The 12269-nt window shown below is 50.4% G+C and overlaps 1 protein-coding gene across 1 annotated transcript; it reads left to right on the plus strand.

Annotated features, from left to right (window-relative positions):
* Positions 1–8845: 8845 nt before the first annotated feature.
* HSPA2 (heat shock protein family A (Hsp70) member 2) lies at positions 8846–11224 on the plus strand. Its single transcript, XM_030558585.1, has one exon. It carries the CDS (start codon positions 8928–8930, stop codon positions 10827–10829), a length of 1902 nt encoding a protein of 633 aa, XP_030414445.1. The 5' UTR covers positions 8846–8927; the 3' UTR covers positions 10830–11224.
* The last annotated feature ends 1045 nt before the right edge of the window (positions 11225–12269 follow it).

The raw sequence follows: 12269 nt of genomic DNA on the forward strand, positions 1-12269 counted from the left end.
GCAAACACTCCTGGTGCCTCCACATACCCTTGGGGCATTCTAGTCCACGTAAGCTGCCCCGGGGTTGGAATTTCCTGTTTCTCCCCCCTTTGCCCGGCTGCACCTGGTATTCCCCAGGTGAATGCAAAAAGGTACTGTTTATCTGGGGCAACCGGTACAGAAAAGAAGGCATTTGCCAAATCCAGGCAAGTAAACCATTCTGTGTCTGGCGGCACCATTGCCAATATAGTGCTAGGGTTTGTCACTACAGGGTGTTCTGGGATCACATATTGATTAATTAGTCTCAGGTCCTGAACCAGTCGATACACCGGTTTTCCATCTGGCCCAGGCTTAGGCTTCTTAATAGCCAGAATAGGGGTATTGCAAGGAGATGCATGGCACCAGGATTCCCTTTTCCTTCAAATCCTGTATGAGAGGTCCTAGCCCCTGAACAGCTTCAGGTTTCAGAGGGTATTGTCTCTGGGCGAGCGGAGACTGATCACTCTTTACTGTGGAACTTAAAAAGGGAGCTGATTTTACTACTCCCACTGCATGTTTTCCTCCCCACACTATAGGGTTAACTTCATTTTGCACTCACACAGGGAGATCTTTACTGAACTCCTGAACCTTCAGCCCTGCCAACAAATATGCCTTTTCTAATGGGAACCTTAGAATGATGCCATCCGGATTACAAAAAATTTGAGCATGCAATTTACACAGCAAATCTCGCCCAAGCAAGTTTACTGGCTCATTCATAAGCAAAAAGGAGAGCTGAATATTTAAAGGGCCCAAAGTGGCCATGCAATCGCTGGTCATAAAACATCATTCTGTCTCTCCAGGAACTCCTATCACACATTTTTCAATATTTCCTTTTGGGGCCGCTCCCTTAGGTATGGCTGAATGAGTAGCACTGGTATCCACTCAGTTCAAAAGTCTTGTTCCCTATTTTAAGAGGAATCACAGAGAACCGGGCATCACATTTAAACTGCACAAGTCCAGCCTCATAAATCTCAGGACTCTAAGGGAGCGGCGCCTCCCTTCAGTCGCTGTCCTTTGCGAACTGCCCTGCTGCCTCTGGCTTATACTCTTTCTTAGGGTGCACTGGGCACTCTCTCTTCCAATGTCCTTCTGCACCACAATAAAGACAACCACCACTTCTAATTCCTTCTCCATGTCCTCTGCCTCTCGCTGCTCCTCCTCTTCCCCTTCCATTCCATCCACCTCGATTCCATCCACGACCTCTGCCTCTTCCACCGGTCATTGCTGCTGCCAACAGTGACACTTGTTCCTTTATCTCCTTCTGCCTTTCCTTCCTTTTCTCTTTTTTCTTTCTTCTCCTCTCTCCCATTAAACACTCTAGTAGCAATGCTTTTCCCTTGCATACGGTCTGGATGCTCTCTAAATCTCTTAGCAATATCCTCCGCACATTGTGACATGATAACCATTTTAACCATCTCCTTTCCATGATCAGTTTCACGATTCAAATTCCCATGCTTCCTAACTTCACAAATCAGTCGGGCACAAAAGTCAGAGGGGTGTTCATCTGGACGCTGAACACAAGCAGTCACCTTGCTCCAATTTGGAGTAGCCTCTCCTGCATCTCTAATGCCACTCAAAACAGCTTTCAAAAATCCATCCAGCTGTACCTTGCCAGCTGGAGTGTTAGGATCCCAATTAGGGTCAGTAATTGGCCAAGGAACATCCAGATGACCTGCAGATTTTTCTTTTACTCTTTGTCTTTCATCTTCTGTCATGAGAGTATCTAATAACTGATTAACATTTGCCCAGGTGGGCACATGAGTGGAAAAGATTGTGCGGAACATTCTTTCCACTGCCTCAGGATTGTCCCGTAGGCGAGGCATAGTACGTTGCCAATTAAGCAAATCTGAAGTTGCAAATGGGGTATGGGTAAAAACCATCTGATATGCCCCAGCGACCAGTGGAACCGGATCAGTTCTTAACGGGGCTTGTATTGTCAGGCCTGTTTCAAAGGCATTCTCCCCCATGGATTCAGATTCCTTCTGAATTTGATGAAGACTGGCTGAAGACTGGGCAGGGAGGGTGAGACTGATTGATCTCTCTGAAGATGAGGGAACATTACTCTGAGCTCCCCCTTTATTTTCCTCTGTCCCTGAACTGTCCCTAGCCTGCTCTTGAATCCTTGCACTCCGCCGGACAGGGGGAAGAACAGGAACAAAATCGTCCTCCTCCCGGTGTGGCTCTGGGGGATATGGCGGGGGATTTTTACAGGAGTTCTGCATACAAACAGCTTCAATAGCCACTCGTCCCTCCGTGGGTTTATAATTATACCACACAAACAAATAATCCATTTGTCCCGGTCTAAGATCGACCAAAATATCCCTTAAGGAGTTCATCCTATCTGTGGAAAAGGTTCCACACTCCGGCCAGTCTCTAGTCGGGGACAAATGAAAGGTAAATGACGGCCATTGGATCCAACACAAATCTCTCATCTTAGCCTTGGACAATCTGGCCGTCCTGGATTTATCCTTCCAATCTCTCAGAATGAGAGATAACGGGGCATCCCCGGGGCATTTACTGCCATCTTTTCCCATTTTCCTGTACCGAGTGCTCACTTACCTAGTTCCCGTGACTCCTGCTCAAAGGGCAGGTGGACGTTGCTGGATTTAAACGGGCTCAGGCTGGTTCATGAGACGACGCCTTATCGCCAGCATGAGATCCGACTCCTAGACAAGGCTCCTCTCAATTGAAGGATGCGCGCTGTGTTGCGTTTGGAGACAGACCCCCTCGCCGGAGAGTCAGACGGGTCCCAGCGGAGTCGCCAAATCTGTCAGGGTTATCTTTATCCCAAACTTTTCAGGTTCGTTGTCTGACCGCAAGAGAGACAGGCAACCCAGCAAAGTCCAAAACCAAGTTCTTTATTGATGCATGCACACAAGCAACAAAGAACAAGCCCGTTCTCCACAGAGAACCAGAACCAGCCCCCCCCTTTCTTCAATACAGCACAAATTTATATAAGCAAGTTTACATCACAGTTAAAGCATTTAATTGCTTGCGGTTAATTAATGGCACCTGGTGAAGCATTTGATTACAAAATTCATGACCTTGAGCAGTTCCTGGCGCACAAGCCTCTTCCTTATCAGTACTGAGAATTTTTTTATCGGCACTTCCCAAGCTTGAGAGCAAGGGAGGGGGTTTATCCACCCAGCTCCAGCTTGCTGACTTCATTCATCCACCTTTTGAGCCCCCCTTGTTCATGTATCAAGCATGTGATCACCTGCTCAGCCTATCTTGTGGGCCTTTGGGCCCACTTTAAAGCATCCTATCTATCAAAAGTCTTAAGAGAACAGCTGAAAGGAAGTTAGTATAGCGCAGTCCTGTGAGACAAAGGATTACAGCTGATAGATGCATAGTGACTCTTCCCTCCAACATGCTATAGTTAGACTAGTATGAGGACAGCCAGGCAAAACACAAGTGGTGGTGGCAAAATGCCTCATAAAACTCTAAGATGTTTATAAAAATAAAACAAAATGAAATAAAAAACAATTTGGGCCTACAAGAGGGCTAGGTAAGAGGGAGACAGTAGCTATGTGCTCAACTGGTAAGAGTTATCTCTATAACATAAAAATTAAATATTTAGTAGCCTGGGTCTACATATACTTTGGTTTCTAGAACATATGTCCATGATTTACAGGGCTATTTTTACCATTATTCCAAGACTTGTGACATTATTAAGGTTATACTGTGACCAAATAACCTTTCATGATGTTTTCCCAAAATTTTTCATGATAAACCTCCAGTTCAATTAAAATATAGATCAGAATGAGGGAGAGAGCTTACCGTGAGCAAGGAGTCCAACCCCTGCAAATATCTCAGAACACCTGTGTCAGCATGTTCCTTGCTTTTACACAATGACACCAGGGCCACATTAACCACTGGAGAATGAAACCATACCAAGCTGACATGGGGTCCTATAACAATGGCAGACAAGAGAAGCACCTGATTTTGCTATCAACTTAACACTGGTTTTAAAAAGCATCCCGTTTAAAAGTTTCCAAACTAAGTATTCACTCTTTTACTGCTGCTGAACTCTCACTGCATTGCTCCCTGCCGGCATCTCTCCTCTCTATGTGATACAATAAACACTAAATACCGTAGCTGTGCGCAGTGGAAGCATGAGATATCACAGTGACCGACTAGTTAGTTGGTCTGTCTACAAGAGGAAAAGGACACACTTCCCATCATAATATAATGTGTGAGGGGGAAGATCGTAAAAGTTCTATGGGGGAGAGAAAACAATACGGAGCCTGTGATGGGGTGCCACGGCCCAGGAGTAGAAAAAGAGAGATTAAGGTTCATGTGGGAGAAAAGGCAACAGAACATGGGGAACAGCAAATGGATCATGCAGTATTGAGGGAAGTGCTAACAGAATCAAGAAAAACACTAGGCTATTTAGAATGTACGATTAGCGTGTGAATTTCATTGCCATGAAGTATCATTGCAGCCAAGAATTTAGCAAGACTCAAAAAGGGATTAAATATTTATATATACACCTGCCTGCTTCAAGATTTAAGACAACAGCTGAGTATTGGGGTTTAGGAGGAACCTTTCCCTTAAGCAAGTTATCCCCCAACAGCATTTTGCTGGATTTTTTGCACTTTCCTCTGAAGCAGCTGGTCACTAGTCTGAACCAGTATGTTCTACAAAAAACGCTGATGACTTTTCATGATTTTGTCATGATTTCCATGGTTTGTGGTATCATTACTATGACATCTCCAGGACCTTCCCCTAAGTATAACATTTTTGCAGTTTCTGATTACATTTTTCTCATATTCTAAACTGTTGTGTGCTACAGTTGTGCATTGTTTAAGAGCTGCTCTATTCCATCCCGAAGATGGCTGCACTTGAGCAATAAATGCAGTGTCACGGCTAGGTCCAATTTTCAAAGGTGCTGAGCCTGCAGAAATCCAACTGAAATGAATGGGAGCAGCAGGCATTCTGTACCTCAGAACATCAGACCCTCTATATCAAAAGGCTTTAGAATCCTTTGAGAAAAAAGGTGTTTCTATTTACTGTGATAAACCTAGGCCCTTCTAAGAGGTAGAAAACAGGACATACATGGAACCATACATGCACATTCAAACCTCTCAGTATTTGGAATGGAAGTGGAATTATCCTGTCAGGTAACAAAACCTTGAAGAAATTTATTCATCCAGTAATTCTTTTGAAAAGTAAGTACAAATTATAATTTTTTTTATTCTCATAAATTATTTTGGTAAAGGCAGATGTCTATATATTGAAGCTGGGCTGATAGATTTCCATGACAGTTTTCAAAGATTAAGTTAACACAGTGGGACAAATTAAATAGAAGTGACTAGTATGTATTTGACATCTCCTTTGCATGTCTACAAACAGCAGAATTAGATGCCAGGATACATCATTAAAATGAATATTTAAAAGTGAGCAGTCATTAATACTTAAGAGAAAGAAATATCAATGCAAAGTATTACCCTAGAAATTAGACAGAAACAATGATTTTCCTTTATTACTATATTTTGAATGTACTGAAGTATTTGGTAATTGTCAAGAGATAGGAAGAGTAATTTGGAGGATAAAGAGCAGATTTTCATCAAAACTTTTATCTAGTTCTGACAATAGTTTCACAGCTTATGCTTCAACTAAATGTAGGTGTGACAGCATTTATGTTAGCACAAAAGACAAAAATTTGGAGAGGTTTCAAGAATGGTCACTATGCAAAAATACACAGAAACCAGACTCCTAAAATCCATACTGCTTCTTTACAAGGGGAGAGCTAAATGCCACATCCTTCTTTCCCACAAAACATGCCAGTATGGGCTACTGTTTTGGCAGCTATAAAACTAGTGAAAATGTGGTTTCAAAAAACTGTATGGGATGAACAAGTGAAGGAAATGTTTGTGGGTGTTGTGTGAGAGAGAACCATATACAAAGGTGTGTCAGGCAGCTGTATTCATCAGACAACTGCATGAGTGAAAGAGGATACATGTGAGGGCTGTGAGCCTGCCAATTTAAGCAGAAACAAGGCTAACGCTCTTTAAGTGCGTCAAGTCACTCACAGTCCAGGAATGAAGGATTTGTGCAGATCTGTGAGAGACATCTAAACTCTTCCTCGCATAATCCCAGCAAACTGGAGAGACAACCCCTGACCAAAGCAGACACCAACCTAGACACCTTTCCTTTGCACTTTCGCACTATACGAAATTTCTACATTGCAACCAAATAAGGGTAAATGATCCACCAGCTCTTGGACTGTCTGAAGATGACATCTGGCATCTAACCGAACTTTCGGGAATTACAAACACTGGAACGCAAGCTGCAAATCCTACACACCCTGCTCTCTCCTCCTGGCTGTTTTCCCCCATCCCCTGCAGTCCCCACACCCTTGCCCTATCTCTGCCAGTTTCCTGACCCCTTGGTTCCTGCTGCCCCACTCTGCCTGCTCCCCCAGTCCCTCCCACCCTGCCTGGTTCCTGCCCCCCCCCACTCCTCTGCCTGCTCCCCCAGTTTCCACCATCCTGCCTGCTTTCCGGCTCCCCTCATTCCTCCACCCACTGCCGCAGCCCCTGCATGTCCCCTACTCCTCTGGCTGCTCCCCCAGTCCCACCTGTTTTCCCACCCCCACCATCCCTCTGCCAACTTCCTCAGCCCCTCAACTCCTCTGCCTGCTCCCCCCGTTCCCACCATCCTGCCTGGTTCCTGACCCCCCTACTCCTCTGCCTGCTCCCCCCGTTCCCACCATCCTGCCTGGTTCCTGAACCCCCTACTCCTCTGCCTGTTTCCCCAGTTCCCACCATCCTGCCTGGTTCCTGACCCCCACCCCGCACTCCTCTGCCTGCTCCCCCCGTTCCCACCATCCTGCCTGGTTCCTGACCCCCCTACTCTTCTGCCTGCTCCCCCAGTTCCCACCATCCTGCCTGGTTCCTGACCCCCCCACTCCTTTGCCTGCTCCCCCAGTTCCCACCATCCTGCCTGGTTCCTGACCCCCCTACTCCTCTGCCTGCTCCCCCCGTTCCCACCATCCTGCCTGGTTCCCACCCCCCCCGATCCCCCAGTTCCCACCATCCTGCCTGGTTCCTGACCCCCCTACTCCTCTGCCTGCTCCCCCAGTTCCCACCATCCTGCCTGGTTCCTGACCCCCCTACTCCTCTGCCTGCTCCCCCAGTTCCCACCATCCTGCCTGGTTCCTGCCCCCCTCACTCCTTTGCCTGCTTCCCCAGTTCCCACCATCCTGCCTGGTTCCTGAACCCCCTACTCCTCTGCCTGCTCCCCCCGTTCCCATCATCCTGCCTGGTTCCTGAACCCCCTACTCCTCTGCCTGCTCCCCCCGTTCCCATCATCCTGCCTGGTTCCTGAACCCCCTACTCCTCTGCCTGCTCCCCCCGTTCCCCCATCCTGCCTGGTTCCTGACCCCCCTACTCCTCTGCCTGCTCCCCCCGTTCCCATCATCCTGCCTGGTTCCTGCCCCCCCCACTCCTTTGCCTGCTCCCCCAGTTCCCACCATCCTGCCTGGTTCCTGACCCCCCCACTCCTCTGCCTGCTCCCCCAGTTCCCACCATCCTGCCTGGTTCCTGAACCCCCTACTCCTCTGCCTGCTCCCCCCGTTCCCACCATCCTGCCTGGTTCCTGACCCCCTTACTCCTCTGCCTGCTCCCCCAGTTCCCACCATCCTGCCTGGTTCCTGACCCCCCCCACTCCTTTGCCTGCTCCCCCAGTTCCCACCATCCTGCCTGGTTCCTGACCCCCCTACTCCTCTGCCTGCTCCCCCAGTTCCCACCATCCTGCCTGGTTCCTGACCCCCCTACTCCTCTGCCTGCTCCCCCAGTTCCCACCATCCTGCCTGGTTCCTGACCCCCCTACTCCTCTGCCTGCTCCCCCAGTTCCCACCATCCTGCCTGGTTCCTGACCCCCCCACTCCTTTGCCTGCTCCCCCAGTTCCCACCATCCTGCCTGGTTCCTGAACCCCCTACTCCTCTGCCTGCTCCCCCCGTTCCCACCATCCTGCCTGGTTCCCGCCCCCCCAGTTCCCACCATCCTGCCTGTTTTCCCACCCCCGCCATCCCTCTGCCAACTTCCCCAGCCCCTGCATGCCCCCCCTTCCTCCTACTCCCCAATCCGCCTGCCCCCGCTCTCCCCATCCGCCTTCCGCCTGCTCCCCCTCCCCCATCCCTTCAGGCTCTGCCTCGCCCCGATCTCCATTCCGCGCCCCTTAGCCTGCCGCACTGCGTCTCTCTGCCCCCTGGGCACGCGCCGCCGTCCAGCCCCCGCTCAGCCCGCCCACCTCGCGGAGCCAGCCTACGCCGGCTGGGCCCAGCTTGCCACCTACGGGCGGGGGGAACGGCTCGCGCCCGCAGCTGTCGCTATTCAGAGATCGAGCCTGGGAAGCGGTTAGGGACACACAGTTATTCCCATAACAACCACCCAGAAGTCTCTCGAGCGGCTGCTGGTTCCATCGCCCAACCCAGTGCTCGAATCCTATTGGGTAACGGTGACATCAATCCCCAACCTCCCGACCAGCGTCCGCTGGAAGTTTCTGGTAGAGTCGGGGAACAGGGCAGGGGCAAAGGAGAACCAGGCGAATTGATTGGCCAGGGCTGCGTGGACGCCACAAAGCTGCATTGGACGAAAAATACAAGGAACAGGCACAGTAAAGCTATTGGTCTAGAGGAGTAGACTCTGCGAAGGGATTGGTCAGAAAGGCAATACGGTGATGATTGGTCATCTGGTGTCGGGCGGATCTTCTACCGGGATTCACAGTGGTGATTGGTCAAGGATCGGACGCGAGCGAGCTGATTGGGAGATGAGGTTCTGGCAGGTTCCCGAAGAAGACGCGCGGCCACTATAAAAGACAGCGAGCTAGGGGCTAACGGCAGATCGCGCCGCAGCTATTGAGAAGCGCGCACTTCTGAGCGACAGCACCGCAAGTCGCCACCATGTCTGGTAAAGCGCCTGCCATTGGCATCGATCTGGGCACCACGTACTCCTGCGTGGGGGTCTTTCAACACGGCAAGGTGGAGATCATCGCCAACGACCAGGGCAACCGCACCACGCCCAGCTATGTGGCCTTCACCGACACCGAGCGCCTCATCGGGGACGCCGCCAAGAACCAGGTGGCCATGAACCCCACCAACACCATCTTCGACGCCAAGCGCCTCATCGGCCGCAAGTACGACGACCCCACGGTGCAGGCCGACATGAAGCACTGGCCCTTCCGCGTGGTGAGCGAGGGCGGCAAGCCCAAGGTGCAGGTGGAGTACAAGGGCGAGAACAAGACCTTCTTCCCCGAGGAGATCAGCTCCATGGTGCTCACCAAGATGAAGGAGATCGCGGAGGCCTACCTGGGCCGCAAGGTGCAGAACGCCGTCATCACCGTGCCCGCCTACTTCAACGACTCCCAGCGCCAGGCCACCAAGGACGCCGGCACCATCACCGGCCTCAACGTGCTCCGTATCATTAACGAGCCCACGGCGGCCGCCATCGCTTATGGGCTGGACAAGAAAGGCACCGGGGCCGGCGAGAAGAACGTGCTCATCTTCGACTTGGGCGGCGGCACCTTCGATGTCTCCATCCTCACCATCGAGGACGGCATCTTCGAGGTGAAGTCCACCGCCGGGGACACCCACCTGGGCGGCGAGGACTTCGACAACCGCATGGTGAGCCACTTCGTGGAGGAGTTCAAGCGCAAGCACAAGCGGGACATCGGCAGCAACAAGCGGGCTGTGCGGCGGCTGCGCACTGCCTGCGAGCGGGCCAAGCGCACGCTGAGCTCCTCCACCCAGGCGAGCATCGAGATCGACTCGCTGTTCGAGGGCATCGACTTCTACACGTCCATCACCCGCGCCCGCTTCGAGGAGCTCAACGCCGACCTCTTCCGCGGCACCTTGGAGCCCGTGGAGAAGGCCCTGCGCGATGCCAAGCTAGACAAGGGCCAGATCCAGGAGATCGTGCTGGTGGGCGGCTCCACCCGCATCCCCAAGATCCAAAAGCTCCTGCAGGACTTCTTCAACGGCAAGGAGCTCAACAAGAGCATCAACCCGGACGAGGCTGTAGCTTATGGCGCCGCAGTGCAGGCTGCCATCCTCATGGGGGATAAGTCTGAGAACGTGCAGGACTTGCTCCTGCTCGATGTCACTCCTCTGTCCTTGGGCATCGAGACAGCCGGCGGGGTGATGACCGCCCTCATCAAGCGCAACACCACCATCCCCACCAAGCAGACCCAGATCTTCACCACCTACTCCGACAACCAGAACAGTGTCCTGGTGCAGGTGTACGAGGGCGAGAGGGCTATGACGAAGGACAACAATCTGCTGGGCAAGTTCGACTTGACCGGCATCCCCCCAGCTCCTCGCGGTGTCCCCCAGATCGAGGTCACCTTCGATATAGACGCCAATGGTATCCTGAATGTCACTGCCTCCGACAAGAGCACGGGTAAAGAGAACAAGATCACCATCACCAACGACAAGGGCCGCCTCAGCAAAGATGACATCGACCGAATGGTGCAGGACGCAGAGAAGTACAAGGCGGAGGATGAAGCTAATCGCGACCGGGTGTCAGCTAAGAACTCCCTCGAGTCCTACACCTACAACATGAAACAGACCGTGGAGGACGAGAAGCTGAAGGGCAAGATCAGCGACCAAGACAAGCAGAAAGTGCTCGACAAATGCCAGGAGGTGATCACCTGGCTTGACCGCAACCAGATGGCCGAGAAAGACGAGTACGAGCACAAACAGAAGGAGCTGGAGAAACTCTGCAACCCCATCGTCACCAAACTGTACCAGGGAGGAGCCGGCCCAGCCGGTGGCGCCGGGGGACCAACCATTGAAGAAGTGGACTAGACTGGACTGAACTCTGCACTGTTCAGGGACAGTTATTTTCCCATTCTCAGTTTTGTTTTCGTTCCTAACCTTAAGTCAGTGTCAATAACAGTTTATTCTGTTTGGGTGTGCATAGAAGCAGATCTTTCTCAGCTTCCTATGTGCTTGCAAAGAGAAGGCAGTCCAGCTTGATAAGGTTAGTAGCAATAAGTTTTGGTTAACTCAGATACAAACGATGGTATTCTGGATGTTGTCTTTAGATGTTCATTGTCTTCTCTGAAGTGCCCACTTGATCGTTATTGTTGATAAACATTTCAAGTTTTGAATGGAGACTGTTTACCAAACGCTTTAAAATATATTTGCCGGTCTGGCATCTGGAAATTTTGGTAATAAAATAAAAATATTTAAAGCATGCATTTCTCTCCCCTTTTTTTTTTTTTATTTTGGCAGTTATGATTAAAACGTTAAAGGTTCCTGCTTCTCATGAGAGGGTGGTAAGAAAGGGTTGGGACTTAAAGAAACAGTTAATGTACTGTGGCTTTGTCATAGAAACCGCTCACTAATAGTGCATCGGCTGCTGGCTGACATTCCAGGCAACGTTTTAAGTGTAAAGCGCATATGGGTGGCTGTCCTCGGACAGAAAGTCGCTTGAAGGCTGTCAGCTTTCCCAACTTCTCGTAAACCCCTCTCGAGGGGATGGGACAGCAGCGTATGTTGCAAAATCTAAACCTTGCATAGATCTGTCTTACTGACCTATCTAGCTGTTCAGCGGCAGGCGAGGCAGTTTAAACTCTCAGCTGGGATGGTGAAAATGGTGGGTGTGTTAACACTTACAATAGGTGTGTGTGTAAAGGGTTTACCAAACTCCTTTAGCTTCGGGACTCTTCCCAGCCCAAGGAGGGCAAGCTAGCTTGGGTAGGAGGACTAGAAAAACCTTGGCTGCCTTACCTGCTACACAAAGCTAGATTGTGATTTAAAAAGCAATAAACTTTGGCCTGCAGTTTAAACACTCTAAAAACAGCCCGCTGATACTTCAAGATGGTAGCTAGCCTCTCCGGGGGGGAGGGAAGGGGCGGGGCTGTGGGCTGTATCGGACTCGCAGAATCAGCTTGCAGGCTGTCCGGCGAGAATAGGGATTTAAGCTGGCTGACTTCCCAAAGCCCACAACTGCAAGAGAAACTAATCATGTAATGTAAAGAGTTTGAAGTGCACTTTAGTGTTAAACTGTGTTGCCATTCCTGTTCAGTAAACATCCAGCTACTAAGAACTGACTGAATTACCAACCCCTAGCTATGAGTTGAACTCAAATGCAGGGGGCACTACTTAAAAACACACACACTCCTATAGCAATGTACCTAGCTAGTTTTCTGCTATAATTTTCTGGTTGGTAGGAAAAGTGCATAGCCACTTACTGGTGGCATTTGGTAAAGATTGGTCAGATTAACAAAAGTGAGGCAAAGT

The sequence above is a fragment of the Gopherus evgoodei genome, chromosome 4, assembly GCF_007399415.2.
Source record: "Gopherus evgoodei ecotype Sinaloan lineage chromosome 4, rGopEvg1_v1.p, whole genome shotgun sequence".
NCBI classification, from domain to species: Eukaryota; Metazoa; Chordata; order Testudines; family Testudinidae; genus Gopherus; species Gopherus evgoodei.